This window comes from Kogia breviceps, chromosome 7 (assembly GCF_026419965.1).
Source record: "Kogia breviceps isolate mKogBre1 chromosome 7, mKogBre1 haplotype 1, whole genome shotgun sequence".
Lineage (NCBI taxonomy): Eukaryota > Metazoa > Chordata > Mammalia > Artiodactyla > Physeteridae > Kogia > Kogia breviceps.
The window spans coordinates 31,643,476-31,662,312 of record NC_081316.1 but is presented as its reverse complement, the minus strand read 5'-3'; the positions used below and the strand labels follow the sequence as shown (position 1 = coordinate 31,662,312).

Here is an 18,837-nt window from a genome sequence, read left to right as displayed (position 1 = left end):
AGAATCCGCCTGCCGATGCAGGGGACACGGGTTCGTGCCCCGGTCCGGGAAGATCCCACATGCCACGGAGCGGCTGGGCCCGTGAGCCATGGCCACTGAGCCTGCGCGTCCGGAGCCTGTGCTCCGCAACGGGAGAGGCCACAACAGTCACCTTGTTCTTTTGTATTATTCCTTACCATATCCACAACTGATCATTATAACCATAATCTTTATCTCCTCTTAATCACATTCCTAGATTTTTTTGATGCTGAAAATTATCTTCAACCAATTTCTACATTTGTAGTTTTTTAAAGAGATACCTTATTTAGTAAATGTTTATTAAATTCAAAGTACCCTCAGGCACTGAAGGAAATAAATGCAACTGTGAATTAAACAAAAGCCCATTCATTTATTCATCAGCCATCGGAATACTTACTATTTACCAAAGAATGTGCCAAGTATACACAAAGTCAGATGAACTGAAGCTACAGTCTTCAAGAAACCCAGTCTCCTATAGAAGATAGTCGTTGAACAGTTATATAATACGGGGTAAATAGTGCAAGAGAGTACTTTGTAGAGGAGGTTCAGAGAGAAGATGGGTTTATAGTACAATAAGGATTTTTTTTAACATCTTTCTTTCTTTTGGAGTATAATTGTTTTACAATGGTGTGTTAGTTTCTGCTTTATAACAAAATGAATCAGCTATACATATACATATATCCCCATATCTCTTCCCTCTTGCATCTCCCTCCCTCCCTCCCTATCCCACCCCTCTAGGTGGTCACAAAGCACCAAGTTGATTGAATGATGTATGCACACAAACCTGTGTATGTTTGATAAAATGAAGGGGGGTGATATTTAAAGTGTGAGTTTAGGCTAGACAGAGCAAGCCTTGAAACTCCATATCTGAATTCAGTGTTAGAGTATGTCAGAGACAACTTAACAATTCTTTTCTAGGATTATGACTGGTGATTGCAATGAAATATGGTAGCTCAGAAGGTTTTTCAAGTTTTCTAAGCAGTTAATAACACAGAACTAAATATCAATTGTCCTGACTCTCGGCCCTGCTTTCTAGATACCACACCATGGAGGAGTTTTCTGATGCTCTGGAATGGGTTTTGGTGGGTGGGGACAAAAAGGCATTTTAGAAGGCCCTGAATGAGATTCTTGAGCTCCAAGACGTGGATTTAGTGAGCATCTTTTAAAAGGTGAATTAACCTCTGTCACTAGAATATTTAGAGTTTCTCTAAAATCAGAATGCTGCACACTTACTTAAAACACTCAGTATCTTCCTATAACTTTTCACCCAAAAACCTTAGCATCAGTGGTAAGAGCCCTCATCATCTGTGCCTTGTTCACCATCCCCTCACCTCTTTTATTATTATCCTCAACTTGCAATTTATACCCCAGCAATTACCAAATTAGTCAAAGTTCCCTGAATCTTACAATGTTTAGTCTTGCTCCCATAACCATTTCATATGCTGCTACCTCTGTCTAAAATGCCATGTCCTAAGTACTCCATTCAGATGACTACTGCCATTCATGCTTCATGATTCAACACAGATAACATATCCTCTGGGAAAGTTTCCCTGTCTCCTTTCTCCTCCATCTATGAAAACTAATTGAGATCCCTTCACAGGTACTTCCATAGCCCTCTCTGTTTTACTGCATTATCACACTTTGTTATAACTATCACTTGTCTCCTCAACTGAAAAGTAGCTTTTTTAGGGTAAAGACCCTCTTTTTTTTTGTTTTTTTTTGCGGTACGCGGGCCTCTCACCGTTGTGGCCTCTCCTGTGGCGGAGCACAGGCTCCGGACGCGCAGGCTCAGCGGCCATGGCTCACGGGCCCAGCCACTCCGTGGCATGTGGGATCTTCCCGGACCGGGACACGAACCCGCGTCCCCTGCATCGGCAGTTAGACTCCCAACCACTGCACCACCAGGGAAGCCCATAGAGACCCTCTTTTTTTCTCTAAATTTTTGGTGGTTATAACTTAACATTCTTTGCAAAGTCATAAATATTAATTACATACATGTTTAGATCAATAAATGACTTCATATAACATACAAGCAAGTGATCTGGTTAATATGCATTATGTAGCAGAAGACAAACTTTCAAAAAAGAATTAAAAATCAAATATTCAAAAGTGATCTATTGATTTATGAAAGTGTCTTTGTTATTAGTAACTTAGATTCTGAAATTGAAACAATGCAAATTCAGAGTTCTTCCTATTATACTGGTTCATTTCGTGTCTTTCTTTAGCATGTGGAATTTAGAGTATTGAAATGCTCAGTATAATTGAATGTTGTCACTTGTTGGTTTCACTATTTTCATGTGACTTTCCTCAGGTGATTTCTTTCTTTTTTTTGTTTTTTTTTTTCAGGAAAAAATCCTATTACACTGACCAGAGGAGCAAATCAATGGGCAGGTTGGTGGGTGATATGAAATTTGTTTACGACCAATTTGTCATTTGGGAAAAAAATAAAAAATGCATTTGATTACCCATATCAGCAGCTGTAAATTTTAGAAAGAAAAACTTTACTGATTTGTTCAAGATATTTTCAAAATGACTTCTGCCAAATTTGACAATGTTTAAAATCAGATGATCCCTTTTTTTCTATTTATCATTGCCATTCCCACAATCCTTCCTTGATATAATGTTATGGAACAAGGATTTTAATTGCAAGTTAGTGTTTCAGGAGATTTTAATTTTAAAAATAGTTATAAAACCAGGATTGATGGGTAAATGATGACCCACTAGAGTAATAGAACAATAGACACAGCAGAGGCCTCTTGGATCATTTAATCCAAACCTCTTATTGATGAGATGATAAAAGAAAGACTAGCATCCAGCGTGATGAAGTGGTTTACCAAGGCCATACAGCATCTTTTGTATTACGGACCTACTCTTATTCCACCAGCTGAACCTGCCTCTCTTTCAGTTCTGGTATTGAAAGGAAACTTCTTTTCAAGAGCTTTATCGCAAAACAACATCTCTTTACCTATTGTGGTAACAGTAGCTATGGCAAAGGAATTAATTAAAATACAACCCTGAGACACAAGAAACTCTCCCACCTGAATTGCCTTGACCCCCATTTCACTGGAGAAAATGAGCTTCCATTTAATGAACTCTACAAACAAAAGGCTTGTAATAACTCTCTGCTCCTTGCAAAAAAATCAATTAACAAAAATAGAATGTCGTACAGGAGACCCTATTGAATAATGTTGCAGGATATTGCAAATCAGAATGACACAAAAACTAGCAAAATCATACAGTGTAAATATCTAACCATTTTAGGAAAGAATTTAATAAATCTAGTTCTTTTACCAAAGAAAATATCTGAATATAATTTAGAACTCTAAAATAGGAAAAATTTTGAATTCTAGAAGAGAGTATTGTACTCTATTAAACATTAAATTTAGGTTGGTAGGAATGAGTGACAAGAAAAGTAAATCATGAGGGGGAAAACTTGAAATCTGAATGAATGCTAAAGGAATTAGTACTCAAATGGCTCTTAAAAAGTTAATGATGTTCCTTAGCCAGTCAAATTCTTCTGTTTGTCAGGTTGACATGCTCAGATTTACAATGAGCTTTCATCATTTCTCTTGTGCTCATTCGTTCCTGGTCTATATAAGCAAATTTCCAAAGTTATTTTTGCATAATAAGGTCAAATTCATTGGAATATTATAATATATAAATTTACAACCGCAGGTTTTCCATATTTTTCTCTGCATGTGCCTGTTTAATATTGGATGGGTTGATAAAACATGTTTAGTTTTGCTTCTGGGTGCTGTATAGAATTAGTGAGATTTGCCACTGTATAATTAGTGTGTTTTCTGCTAAATAGGCATCTTCCTTTCAGAGACTCACAGAAGGAAAAACTCCTGTATATTAAATTGGCAACAAATGTCTATGTAATACTGTCATAATTTAGTTTTAGAGTAAACTTGTATTTAGAATTCCTGATAAACATGTATATTCTAAATCCTAAAGAAACACTTTTAATAGTGGAAAAATGTTTTTCTTTACTATTTTGGTCTAACAAAAGTAAACGAGAAAAATGAATGCTATATTATGTGTCATAATATGTTTTATTATCTTTTGTGTGTATTATTTTTTGTTTAATTTTATGAAATGAAAATAAGGTTGCCAGTTATTCCAGACAGTTGTTAATGTACCTTAAGCATTACTATAGTCTACTGCTTTACAGTTTACATATTACAAATAGTTCTCTTTGTTCTTTGAGTTAGTGGATGCGTATGGGGAGGGTAACAAATAAATAGGAAAGGAATTTATAAAATTATATGACATATTAAACTGAAAAAAATGACTGTCTTGGTATTTGCCTGAGTTTATACCTTCAATTAAGGAAATGACTGATTTTGATTTTTTTAAACTTGACCTTTGGAAAAGAAAATTTAAATGTTGTGTGTGTGTATGTAGGGGCATCACTGTTATAAAATTCTAAAACCCAATTTTTAGACAATTGGAAAGAGGGAAGCAAAAGTCTAATGTGTGTACTTAGATGTCACTTGTGCTTTCCATTTCCTGACGTGGGAAAGATGTTTTGTGCATGGGTAATTTGACCAGTAAACATTAGGGGTAAATATGTACAGGCAATTATCCAGGTTTCAAAGGTCATCATTTCTTCAGGCAGGTCGAAAGGAAATGCCTATAGTTTTATTATTGCTGCTATCTATCATTAGTTTACAAAGTACTTTCATATTCAATTATCAAATCATCTTCAAAAGGACCATTCAGGGGGGCAGAACAAAGAGTAACTGGTTTGCAGATCAGGGAAAATAAATGACTCCATTATCACCACTCCTTACCACCCCACATCTCATCCCCTAGCTTTCACAGCTGGTGTGATAGAGTTTGTGCTCTGACCACGTTCTTTTGACCCTTTAATCCAGATTTCTTTTCAATTTCCATTGAATTCTCTGTGTTCCACAGATTTTAGCAAAGGAACTTAAAGCTCTGTTAGAAGTCATCCTCATATTATGCCATGAAACCTTGAGTTTGCAAGACTGCTAACGTGATAAAAGTTTGGTAGAGTGTAGGTAATACATTAGATCATGTTGGTGGCATGGTGGTGGTAGTGGTGGTTGTAGAAGTAGTAGTGATACTCCTTTTCCTTATTATTATCATAAATATTTATTGAGTGTTTACTTTGTGCTGGGCACTGTGGGATCAGTCATTACCTATTTAATTATCAGAATATCCTTTCATTTAAGAGATGAGAAAACTGAATGAGAATCAAAGAAATTAAATAATAAGCTAGATCTTCACATCCTATGGTTCAGATCCAGCCCTGACCACATTTCACTATTAGACATCATGTGTTCCTTCATAGAAAGTATGTGAAAAGCCTAAACTGATAATATGGTTTATTTTTCTGTAAAAGGTCAGTGATGGTCTAAAAGTCATTTTATTTCTTTAATTTTTTTGATTGGCATTTATTTCTAGTATGTTTGCAATTTTGTCAGAGATACTAAGCCCTTCGGTGCTATAGCTATCAGCATTTTCTAAGTGTCATCAGATGCCTCCTTTTATTTGATCCTCCTAGCCACCTAATGAAGTAGGACAGATGGAATTACTTTCTCTCTTTACAGATGAGGAACGTAAAGCTCAAAGATTGAAAATGTTTTGCTCAATTTCAGTGACTGGCAAATTCATCCTCTAGTGTTTTATCCCATTGTTTTCTCTACTAGGCTAACTTTGAAAAGTTGGAGTAATTGCTATATAATCCATTCAGTGTTTTTACATGTCTGTGCACTAGTGGCTGGAATACAGTGATATTTTGTGATATCAGAGGCTTTCTTTGTAATAAGAAGAAGCAAAATGGACACTTCAGATAACGCTCATTTATTATTTTAGGCTAGAAAGAAATGCTCTGGTCCCTCCAAAACCAAAAAAGACTTGGCATCTAAATGATAACATTACTTGGCAAAGAAAATGTCCAAACTCTTCACATGCTAAAAATCAAAACTTGATGCTTATTTCAAATTATATAGACATGGTAATTTTACCATAAGAGACTTGAATGAAATCATTTTTAAGATACAGTCTGCCTGCACATGGCTGTACTAAATTTTTTTGAAGTTTAAGCAGAGTTGGCCAAATATTAAGATGCATTGTACTTCTCTAGGAAAATATTCTATCCTGCCACTTTGACTCACTATTGCAAAAGAAGTCCCAAAACTGCCAAAGATAGAACCTCATAAATAGTGTGTAAATATAGCACATTTTTAAAGTAAACACAGCTGTTATTATAGCAACTCAGAATCTCATTTTCAGAATCAATCTCTGGAGTCAGTATCTCTTTTGCTTTCATTTTTGTCTTTTGAAAAATAAATATGATTCCAATCAGTATATATACCACATAGAACTGAGTTGTGACTGTAATCTAAAGCTGAGGCCAAAGTATCCTGATGTGAGATTTCCTGAACCAGTGTTCTAATGTTCTCTAACCTGGAGTCTATGCTAAATCCACCCCTCAAAGCACAGTCGGTGGATAGCAGGATGAGCACCCCTGGGAACTAGTTAGAAATGCAGAATCTCAGACCCCACCCTAAGTCTACTGAATTAGTATCTGCATTTTAACAAGATCTTCGGGTGATTTACATGCCCGTTAAAGTCTTAAAAGTACCACAAAGACTCCTTGACTCAACTCTCCTTATTGTCAATCATCAAGTTTAATGTAAAACACCAACTCACCACTCTCCAGCAATGTCAGCATTATTACTTTTTTTTTATGGGTGAGGAAACCAAGGCAAGAAATTAAATAACTTATACAAGTTTCCATAGTTACTATAATGCAGAGCTGCCTTTGAACCCAGTTTTTCTTGACCCGAAATGCTTGCTGTTACCATAGGACCTGTGGCTCCCAGAACTGAATGCGTTGAGTGCATTGTAGCCATTTCTTTCTTTTCAGTCTCCACTTTTCTGGAGCCACATTACTATAGATTTTTTAAAGTGATCTATAGCCACACATATACAGATATAGGTATATACATACATACACTCAACTTCAATAAACAATCTTGCTGATTTTATTCTTTATGCTTTTTCCTACCCCATCTTTATGTATGATGATTTTCTAATATTTTCCACAGATTTTTCTTATGAGGATCACCTAGTTGCCCTGAAAGAGTTTAAATAAATGCAAGATTTGGTTTGCTTTGGAATTATTCCCTTTGTGTGGGTACAGGTATAATGCATGTATGTGTGTGTGAATGTGGGTGTGTGTACGTCTTTGGGGAATCTTTCAGAACGGTAGTGGAAGGTATGCATGGCTCTGGAGTGCAACCTAATTCAGTTCTAAAATGTGACTTTGTTCCAGGGTGCAAAAATATTTTAGAAGAATCAAAAAATGGATGTCCCAAAACCCCATGGTTCTTGACAAGTCAGCTTTCCCAGACCTGGAGGAGTCAGACTGCTATACTGGCCCCTTCAGCCGTGCACGAATTCACCAGTGAGTTCCCATCTCTTTTCTCCCATCACCTCTTTTTAAAAATTATTTTTTAATTATTTAATTTTTTTGGCCATGCTTTGCAGAATCTTAGTTCCCCGACCAGAGCTTGAAGTCACCCTTTTGCTCTTTACATCATTGGCTCTCATGTTTACTCCATACAACTCTTTCTACAATGGAACAGTAGGATATGAAGGGGAAGGGAGAAACCTTGCTTGTCGCTGAAGTACTGAAAACCAGCTAGCCCGGAAAGTGCAGTATTGGGGAATGACATCAATTTTTAATGTGTTCTATTTGGAACCACATTGCTTAAGGTAGTACAAAATTTATGGGAGCCAGCGGATAATCGGTTCTTGTTCCATGCTCAATAAGAAATATGAGGACATTTAGGCTTCCTTAAAACTGAAGGATATTAAAATGAATATTTGATAATGCCCTGTATTATTTATGTGTATATTTTCTCAGCCAAATGATTTTCTTAAGAAGGTGGTTTCTCTTCTGATTTATTATGCTTTATATGCATTCATTTTAATGTAGAAAATACATGGATGACTACCCAGGAACTTGTAACTGTTGCTAGATTCTGTGTTCTGCATTGAATATTAAAACCAATCCGCTTATCTTCCCAGCTTCATAATAAACAATAAGGACACCTTCTTCAGCAATGCTACTCGAAGCAGGATAGTCTATCACATGCTGCAGCACACCAAATATGAAAATGGAATATCAAAAGTGGGTAAGAACACTAATTAAAAACATACTATGGAATTTACTTTTACTGATTACACTCAGAAGTATTTTTTAACAACTGAAGCTTTGCCTTCCTGCATTAGATATGAGGATATAATGCAGTGAACAAACTCTAAGCATTGTATTTTTCAGCCTTTCAATGAAAGAAAACAAACAAAAAACTTTTTCAAGGGCACTTGGGAATGTGTATCAAAATGTGAAATGTGCAAGAACTTTGGAACAGAAATTTTATTTCTAGAATTTTATCCCAAAGAAATAATCAGACTTTTGAATAACAATATATGTAGAAATTTGTTCATTGTGGCTTTGTAGACAAAGAATAGAATAGAATAATACTGGAGATACTTTAGCTGTCCATTAGGATATATGCACATAATGCATCCATAAAAAATGATGTGATTTTATTCACTCTTAACTCAAATGTATTCAGCATCTATTATACACTATATATTATGGCAAGTATATGACACAGAACCTTTACTCATGGAGATTGAAAATTAGTATCAGTTCTCTAATTATTGACTTCAAAAGATATCCATAAAACATTATTAAGTGGGAAAAAAACAGATTACAAAACTGTAAATTTAATGTGTAATCCCATTTTCTAAACACTCACAAAAAAAAGAAAATATCTAGAATTTATATGAAACATTTTAGACATTATCTCTGAGGTGAGATTACAGCTAATTTTAAATTTCTAAATGTCTCTGTTGTTTGAATGTTTAGCAGTATGCTACAACATGTCTGATGCAAAAGAAAACAGAAAGTTTCACCTGGGAAAATTAAGTAAAATTGAAAAGTTTACACAGAGCAGAGCAGAAAACAACAGGTAACAAATGAGCTGGCGGTTTGTTAGTGTGAAAAATACAATATGGCTGAAGAAATAAAATGTTAGTCATGTTCTAAAATTCCTTCAAATAAAAAAGTTGATAGCCAGTGGAAACTTGTACCAATATGTACTAATTTGCATTCAAATAGATTACCACATTAGTAAAATGAACTATGTTTCAAATCATCCAAAGAGGAATGTTCAGAGTTTGGTTCTCTTCTGATTAATAATTCATTTATTATTGAGCAGTCAAAATAATTCATTTAAAAACTAAATCCTTATAAAAAATTTGACACTTAATCAGAAGTTTTCTAAACAAAAAATAAAGATAGAGAAATCCAGAATGTAAACTTCAAATGCGTCTAAATGATAGCACTATGTGCTTATGTAGACTTTAAAAAATAAAATTGACATTTAAATGATTGTAAAGATATAATGCCCTTTGTCAAACATGCAATAAACACAGAAGGGTATAAAAATAAAATTTAAAAAAACCTACATTCAATTTGCACTGTACCAAATTAGTATTGAATATATATACATATACATCTCAGAATTAGAATCTTGCAATGTTTACAATTTTCTATCCTTTTTGAAATTACCATTATGAGTACTTTCTCAAGCCCTTTAGTATGTCTGAAAACATTATTTTAAATAGCTGTACAATATTCTATTGTAAGCATTCATCAAATCACAATCATTTACCAAGCACTTATATAATTGATTAAACCATATTAATGAAACAATTACCCAATTTTGGATATACAATTATTTCTGATTCTTTACTAATATAAATAATATTGCAATGAAAATTCCTCTTCATAAGAGTGTTCCAAATATCTAGTCTTCCCAGAACTATGAGACAGTCCATTTCACTATACTCTCATTGGGATGGAGAGATTTTAAGAAGGGTAACATATTGCTATTTAATCTCTTTGGATCAGTATTAAAGAATTAAAGATTTCTCAATACCAATCTCCTTTGAGACATTTTGAGGAGTGGGGAATTCCTCTGCTTCCTTGACCAAATTTTGTTTTGAGTAAAAAAAAAAAAAAAGTTGTTCCAGGCTCATGTGCCCCCAAATAAGTGGGTATTAAAATCCCCACATTTCATGATATGGCAAAGTGCCATATGTTGGCACCTTGCAAACCCTTTATTAATCTTGTAAGGACACCATTAGACTCTTAGAATCAGTCTCTTTCACAACCTCACTGTCCTCATAGGTGATATGGCTATGGAAGTCATTTGGGTTATTTTGTTTTTAAATTAATTTATTTTCCCAAGTATTATGTAGGTTGCTTCAGAGGGAAGTCTTCAATTAAACTAACTCAAGAACTGTTCTTTTCTTCTTTTTCCAGGTATCTGTAAACTTATAAACAATGGCTCATATATAGCAGCTTTTCCCCCACATGAGGTAATTTTGAAATACAATTTCCATTAAAAAAAATGTTTCTCCTGCTCAACGCTTGATCTCATTTTTTTTTTCACTTAAGTCTAGCTGCCTTATTCCCAGAGGTTCAACCAGTGAGTGGCCTTGGACCTTTCTGAGACCCCGTGATAATCTGTGGCTGCACGCTGGCTCCTGTGCTCCAGAACCCTTCTGCAATTTGCCCTATAGCAGGAATCCCACCCTCAGAGGGAACTCATGGACATTGCTCAGCCACTCTGACCAGACATAGATAGCCCTCTGTTCCAACACAGCTCCATGTTTGTCTCAGCTTGGGATTTACACAACTTCCAAACAGGGCAGGTTCAGGTCTGTGCTTATTACTTTGGGATACCTGAAAACCTAAGACAAACCCAAACCAAAAATCTACACCCCATTATTTACTTGATTTTCTGCCAGATTATTACCTCTCTTCCAGTTTTAAGTAGGTCATGTTGTGGTAACTCTGCCTGCTGAGTCATGAATGATATGTGAATCAGTTTTAATCTCCCCCCCCAATGCACACACATACTATATTCTTTTCAAGGCAGTTATACATTTCAAAATAAGAACAGGGTCTTTAGAGGTTTAATGTGTGTGTTTTCAAAGCCCGTCAGTCTTCTTTTTTTAAAGGCTGAGAAATCATAGGACATAACACTTATACCTGAGGAATTCACAGTCTAGTATAACTCATAAAGATAAAATGTTCTGAGCACTTCCTGTCTGGTACTGAGCTAAACGTTTCATATGGACTATCTCATTTAGCCTTTGCAACAACCCTTTGAGATAGGCAATAATATTAACTATGTTTTATAGATAGATCATTGAGGCAGAGAAAGGTTAAGTATTAAAGGCACAGTTTTGAGCCCAGGAAACCAGACTCCAATGCTTCTATTCATTATGGCATACCTACTTATATTAGGAATAGAGATAATGATAACAGATAATGTGTTAGAGTGTTTCGTGTAACAGGTCCTGTGCATGGATTTTCCCACTCATCTGACAATAACTTTGGAGGGGAGATATTATTATTTTTCAATTGCAGAGATGCAGAAGCAAGGCGCAGAGAAATTAAACACCATGTCAAATACGACCTAGTCAGTAAGTGGTAAACTGTTCAGTGGCAAAGCTGAGTCCCCGGGAGAGCTTCTGTAGCACAGGAAGGTTTGTTTTGTTCTCTAAGTAATTTTGTTTACCTAACTAGTCTGTGTTCTGACAGTTTGTTTGACAGTTTCTTGTGTGAAATTTGGAACCTATTGGGAATAGGTTGTAAATAATAGTCATTTTCCCATTTATTCTTATAATTTGGTAGAAGTACTAGTATATGGTATACATACACAAAATGACTGGAAAACAATATTGTTGAAATACAAGTAACGAAAACAAAGCAGCAAGTCAATAAAATGGACTCAGGAGTTTTCTATCAATTTTAAGGACTACTTGAAGAAAGAAAAACAAGACTTATTTAGAGGAAAATGAAGTCAGTGACACTGACTATAATTTGAATAAGAACAGTCAGTTTAGATCTCCTTCTTCCTTAATGCAGGAGTATTATTAGTATCGGTCTCACAGTTTTCACCCACAGTTGAGATTTATTTTTTACTTACAAAAGAGACAGTAGCTAGAGGGAAGAAAGAGACATGTCCAGTGAAATTTGGCATGACAAAGAAGAAAGAAAGGGAAGAAGGGGAATATATATATATGAGAAAGAGTTTGCCTAAAATATTGATAGAATTGATAATCCCATCAATTATGAATAGTGGAGACAGAAGACAAGTGTGTCAGTTGGAGGAAGGGGCCGATCCTGGAGGTGGTGTGGATCACTGAGTGTACATAGTCCTCTGAAAAGGGATGAGAATGCATGGGTGGTCAAGAGTCAGAACATTATGGTTGATTGAGGTTACTGAGCCAAGTCAGAACAATGAGGTACTAAGGATCTAAAGCTTAGCGCCTAAAACCCAGGAAGTGCCTATGTCTGACCACTGAGGCTGGGAAGGAAAGTCATGTATTTTAAGATTATCAGGAATGCATGAAAGAAACCTGAGATTTTGGTTCACCTTCCCTTCCCTTCCCAATCTCAAGGCAGGCTACCTTAACAAGTCAGTCCAGTTTCACAAGCAAACCAACTTTTCTCAAGTGGATGTCTTAGAATCTTGATCTTTACTTTCATCTCCTTAGCTTCCAGTCTTTAGGGTTTAAACACTTTGGGCTCCCTTAGGGAAGACTGCTCTTCTACCCTTACCTAATTAATTTATCTATTTTCTTAGAAAGCCAGAGGCAAAGTCCATATGTGTCTCTCATTTCAGCCTTGAGGCACCTACAGACCATGATTCAAGCTGCCATCTTTCTTCATAGGAACTCTCAGCCCTGTTTGTCTGGAACCATTCAGATGATAGTTTTGCACTGTTCAATGGCCACAATATAGCAAACGCCTAAAATTAACTGACATTATTTTTATACTTCTTATGTGGTTGGAACTTTATAGCTATTCTCCAAAGGGGCCCTCACAAGATCCCTCTGTATTGGTATCATTAATACTTATTCTTATCCTCATCATTTAGGTGAGGTAACTGAGGCATAATTCCACTTGTTTTAAATTTTCATCAAACATTTCATAAAAGTAGAATCACATTTTAGAGTGAGCAGAGAGACTTTGTAAAATCCTGTGTCCTAAGTTTTGATTCAGAAAATAAAGTCACTGTATCTGTTGTCATTTCTTTTAAATTATAAAAGCAGAGCAGTTCAGCCTTCAGGGAACACGTTCCTCTAAAAAGCATATATATTCTATGTTTCTGAAATTGCAATCCATATGACAGATTTTTGAGGGGGATATAAAGAATTGGAAAACATGCTTCCATTTTTGGAATATCTAACCTGAAGTGAATTTTACGGATTTCAAAACATGAATAACACTGAAGACAGGCCTCTTATACTTAAAATTTTTTTTATTGAAATATAGTTGGTTTACAATATTATGTTAGTTTCATTTAGACAGCATAGTGATTCTTTTCCTGGGGGGTCTATATTTGCTGAATGAACATTGACTCTTTCCCTTAGCTTCTATAAATGAAATAAATATTTTCTGGTACTGGATCACTTCTCAAAGCAGAATAACGATCAATTTGTGAACTAAAGATTACAACAATTTCTCTCAAAGATGATAAAGATATTGTGTTTATTACAAGACCTTGGGTTCCAAACAATGAAACCTAAAGCTTACTTTAAGTGAAAGGGATATCATTGGTTTAAAAAAGGAATTTAATAAAGAATTTTTAAGGAACTATCAGAGTATTTTCAATGAAATATAGATATATAAATGCATTTACTACATCACTTCAGTGATGGGGCTTACGTTTATAACTTCTGAAACTTTCAGTAAGTTATTGAATTATTCCCTAAGGAAAAATAGCAAAAACAATTCCTATTAGTTCAAATTTCACTAAAAGCATAGATATCAATTCATCTTATTTTATTTGTTTCAGGGAGCCTACAAGAGTAACCAGCCCATCAAAACCCATGGACCTCAGAATAACAGACATCTATTATATGAGCGCTGGGCACGCTGGGGAATGTGGTACAAGCATCAGCCCCTGGATTTAATCAGGTACTGGGGATGGATTGATAACGGAAGACATATTATGCTGTTTTGTTATCCTTTTCTTATTATTTTATTTACCCACCAGATCATCTGTATTAGTTAGGGTGTGATTAAGAAAAAAGAAGCCACTATACATCTTTTCAATGAAAGGAACTTAATTTAGAGAATCAGTAGCACAGGGGATGGGAAAGCTGAGAAATCAAACAGAAATGTTAGGCAACCAGCAATTAACAACAGCAGAAAATTGCTAACAACCCTTAAAGCTGGAGGGAAAAATGAGATGAAGTGTGTTTCAGAGCTTACTACCTGAGCCGTTGGGCAAGAGCTATGCCATCCATGAGTAGGACTACCTCTAGAAAAGTGAAGTGTTGAGAGTCGAGCCACAGAGAATTATGGAGCCATAACAAATTATGGCTGCTCTGGAGACAGCCCTGAGGACAGCCAGGAGAGGAGGAAAGATATGGGCTCTTCCCTTCCTTCCACCTTTGAGACTTCCAGTACCTCCTAGTGTAACTTACCAGCAGCAATTTACAAGTGAATCTCTATAACCTACTTTCCCGTGAAAACAAATCCAAAGAGGAAAAGGCAGAAAATGGATCTAAGAGCAAAGAGAAAAATGGCCAACACAGCATGTATTTATCTGTCAACAAATACTTAGTGAGTGTCTGTTCTATTCCAGGAGGTATATAACTGATAGTAAATAACTGCTCTCAACTTGAATTTGTCTTGAAATAGTGTTATATTCATGATTTATTTTATTTTGATGGAGAATAACTTGTTCTTATTTTTAAAATCAGGAAATTTTTAAAAATCAGGAAATATATATTAAAAAGGACTTAAGTCCCCAGATAGCTAGAAATGTTTATAAAGTAAAATAAAAAAAGAACATTCATATTATGAGGTTATATATGTTGATATTTTGAGCTGTTTATGAAATATAAATATCAAGAATAACTCATAACTGTATCAGTCATTTTCCCAACAGGAAACTGATAGAACCGATAGAATAGAAGGGGTATTTGAAGAGAATTTAATAATAGAATTTAATATGCAGAAGTATAAATAGATCGAGGGAGCCAACAGATGATAATGAAGCTTCCAGGGACTGGCAAAAGCTGAAAGCTGTTATCAGACCTAGACTTGAAGGGACAAGGGGAGAGAGAGCAGTTGGCAGAACTTGTTAAAAGCTATACTCATAGAAGAAGAAAGTCAGGGTAATAAAAAATACCCCACATCTCTTATCCCTCCTTGTGATCTCCTGCTGGTACCTTCAGTTGGCCAATGAGCCTATCAGGAAGCAAGAAGAAGGAAGAAACATAGGTGATACTATGCATAGAGGTGAGCCTCCTGGGCACAGAGCAGGAAGGAAAAGGGTAGAATGCGGAATGGATGTACAAAGCATACCATCCAACACCTAACCATTTTTATCTCAAACATGAAGTACTTGGGTATATCCAAAATCAAGATGCTTTGATTCTAATTCAATCACGACAAAGTATCAGTCTTATTTATGCAGGTTAAAGAATAATTGTTTTAGAGATACATGAATACAGTGAGATGTGCTAATTCACAAAACCATATTTAATAGGAATTAAAGTGAAGTTGGGATTTTCAAGCAAGCATTTCAGTGTCAGCAGTTCTCCTATCTATAGGAGACATTGCTATTGCCGCCTCAGGTAATTTCAGCAAGCAACGTTTATTTTCAATAAATGGGGTGATTCAACTGCTATTACCAATTCTCTGGGTGTTGACTCAGAAGGGAAATTTTGCTTATGAAAATCATGTATTTTGTGTTCAAGTGGTTAAGGGGAGAGATGTGATGAGGGACCCACCCAAGATGAAGGCCGTAAAAGAGTATAGATGGCATTTCAGCAGGTGCCTGCTCTCTAGGAACTTTCTTGTTACCAAAATTGAGATGGCAATGAGGCATTCAGATTAAACTATACAATCTTGTACATAGCATTTTGTACAAGACCCAGTTTTCTACAATGAGTAGGAAGATTGCCTTAAAATCTGTGACTTTTTCATTATTTGGAGTTATATTGTTCTTAAAAGACTATACAATTTTGAGGACGTGAGCTTCTTATCGTGTGGCTTCCTGTCCATAGTGAGAGAAAGAGGGTGTCCTGGAATCGGAGTTTTTTTAATATACTTGTGTCACAGATGATGGACACCCACAGGCAAGACCTGTATTCTCTCCTGCTGAAAAAGGCAGTTCAGTGATAGTGGGTGAAAAGTGAGGGACTATCAATTCATTTTATTTTTTATAAACCACCATTCCTGAACATGTGTTTGTGTTTTGTTCTCATTTTAAGAATAGACTCAAACATTTAGTAGCCAACGCCTATCTTCGTTTCAATCTATTTTTCCATGGGAAATACTGGAATCTGGAAAAAATACATTTAAAAAAATGCAACTACAAAACCTGCTTAACAAAATAGCTGTGTGTTTTTTTTCAATAGGCACCAGAAGGATTTAAATTTAAAAACTAAATGAAATAATTCTCTCTAAAAGAGGTCAACTTAACATTTGTTTTTATAATAGAAGTTTTTTTATGATAGAAGTTATTTCAGCAGCAGAATCCTATCATCAAATGAAATGTCACATAGGATACCAGTATATAAGACATGAAAAGAAAGTGACTGTGGGTGAAGTGTGATGGGGTGACACCAATAGCAACCCCCTGTTCCTCCTTGCCCTGTCATGGTTTTAAAGACATTTAAGGCACACCTAGAGATCCTAAAATATTGTGACTTCCCACGTTCTAGGTTAAGGACATTTTCATTAGCCTTCTTTGCCTGGAACTAGCTTCTTCTCATGAAACAGATCTGAAATCTGCTGTAACTTAGGTAATTATACTCCTGTCAAATAACATTATTGCTCCTCTTAACCTTCAACAATGTATGATTTAAAATCTCGGTATAATGCTCTCCGTATAAGGGGGTCTGTCTGTGAAGTCCTTTATAGTCATCGTTATAAAAATGTTAGTAATATGTGCCAAAACCCTACTCCACCCCACAGAAGAACACTTGTTTAAAGGAACAAGTGACTATATTAGAATACCTGTTAATATTACAAGCTTCGTCTCAAAGTAGAACACTGCCAGTATATAAGAAATGAATAGACTAATCTGTCTCCTCGGAGAAATAAATGAAAAAACAAAAAAATTAGATAAATGATGCTCAGTGGAGGACAGCTCCATGTCTACACTTGGTAGAATACGCACAGATTTCAGTTGGCACAATACAGAGAATGGAGTAGAAAGAATGATTTTCAGAGAGATAAGTCTTGTTAAGGAAAAACAAATAACAAGAGAATTTTCTTCCCAGCAAGAATTTTTGCCCAGAGAGGTATTCCCAAATGAACTGTAAAACACCAATCTTTAAAACTAGTGCTGGGGGGCTTCCCTGGTGGCGCAGTGGTTGAGAGTCTGCCTGCCGATGCGGGGGACACGGGTTCGTGCCCCGGTCCGGGAGGATCCCACATGCCGCGGAGCGGCTGGGCCCGTGAGCCGTGGCCGCTGGGCCTGCGCGTCCGGAGCCTTTGCTCCGCAGCGGGAGGGGCCACGACAGTGAGAGGCCCGCTTTGAAAAAAAAAAAAAAAACTAGTGCTGGGACAAACACCAGTACAGAATTCAAGAAATTATTATTTCTTACCAGAGCTTTATAAACTGTGACAGTTACTATTGGCAGTAGATTCAGTAAAGAAAGAACAACTGAGTCATCATTAGAACTGCCTTATTCATCTGCTGCTTCCATATAAATTATGTTAATAAGGTGAAGGGAAATAAAATACATTCATTCCCTTCACTTCTTTCAATAAAACACTTCCTGTGGTGGGCGCTAATGAAACAGGACGCAGGTCCACTTTCAAGCAGCTTGCATTGTGATGGGGAGGCAGAGGAATAGGGGAGTGACAGGTAATTGTCATAAAGTTTTACAAGTTTAAGACACTGAAACATGGGTGAAGGGAATGTGATAGCAAGAGCAGGAAAGTCTAACCCAGGTTTGAAGTGAAATCAGGGCAGGCTTCCCGGGAGAAGTGATATAAAGTACAGGATAAGTACAAGCCAGACAGGAGAAGAGGGTGAAATGTAATATTCCAAAGTGAGGGAACAGCATTAACCACGGAAAGAATCATGTGCTCCAGGAACAGCAGAGCTGAACTTTGTTGAGGAAGATGTGTGACACAGTTGTGTCTGGCATAAGGGAGTCTGGCCAAGGGTGCAGATGGAGACAGAAATCAAGTCTGCTTTCAGCAGCTACCTAGAGGGAGGTGTTTTTCTGACTTACGCCAAGGCAATATGGTTTAGCACAGCTTTGTGTATGGAAAACAAAAAGAGATTCTACTAGGAGGATGAAGAAAAGCAAGACCTGGCTTATAAAAAGAAAGAAATAAACACATTTTATAAAATTACTCCTGTAATGACAATGTTTAATGATAAACAATATAACCATTATTGGATTCATTAACAAGCAAGACTATTAAGATACCCCAGATGGAGCTCAGGAGGAACTGAGCCAGTATAGTCAATTGTCCATCTGAAATTGACTAGGTGTGACATCAATATTTGTAGTGTCACTTACATTGCCTTAAGCTAAGGATTTGCTTTCTCATGCAGGCTATACTTTGGTGAGAAGATTGGGCTATACTTTGCTTGGCTGGGGTGGTATACTGGAATGCTGATTCCTGCAGCTATTGTTGGCTTGTGTGTTTTCTTCTATGGAATATTAACAATGAATGCAAGTCAAGTAAGGTAAGCTATTAACAGACTTAAT

General features: G+C 36.1%; 2 protein-coding genes across 3 annotated transcripts in view; one reads left to right on the top strand and one right to left on the bottom strand.

The window, feature by feature from the left end:
* ANO3 (anoctamin 3) overlaps window positions 1–18,837 on the top strand; it is a 258,988-nt gene that overhangs the window by 152,825 nt on the left and 87,326 nt on the right. For both annotated transcript variants that reach the window (XM_067038079.1, XM_067038080.1), the window contains exons 7-12: window positions 2,365–2,409; window positions 7,328–7,459; window positions 8,086–8,192; window positions 10,394–10,449; window positions 13,944–14,065; window positions 18,681–18,815. In XM_067038079.1, coding sequence (XP_066894180.1) covers window positions 2,365–2,409; window positions 7,328–7,459; window positions 8,086–8,192; window positions 10,394–10,449; window positions 13,944–14,065; window positions 18,681–18,815 — 597 coding nt within the window. The remainder of the gene's footprint in view (window positions 1–2,364; window positions 2,410–7,327; window positions 7,460–8,085; window positions 8,193–10,393; window positions 10,450–13,943; window positions 14,066–18,680; window positions 18,816–18,837) is intronic.
* MUC15 (mucin 15, cell surface associated) overlaps window positions 1–18,837 on the bottom strand; it is a 106,168-nt gene that overhangs the window by 66,581 nt on the left and 20,750 nt on the right.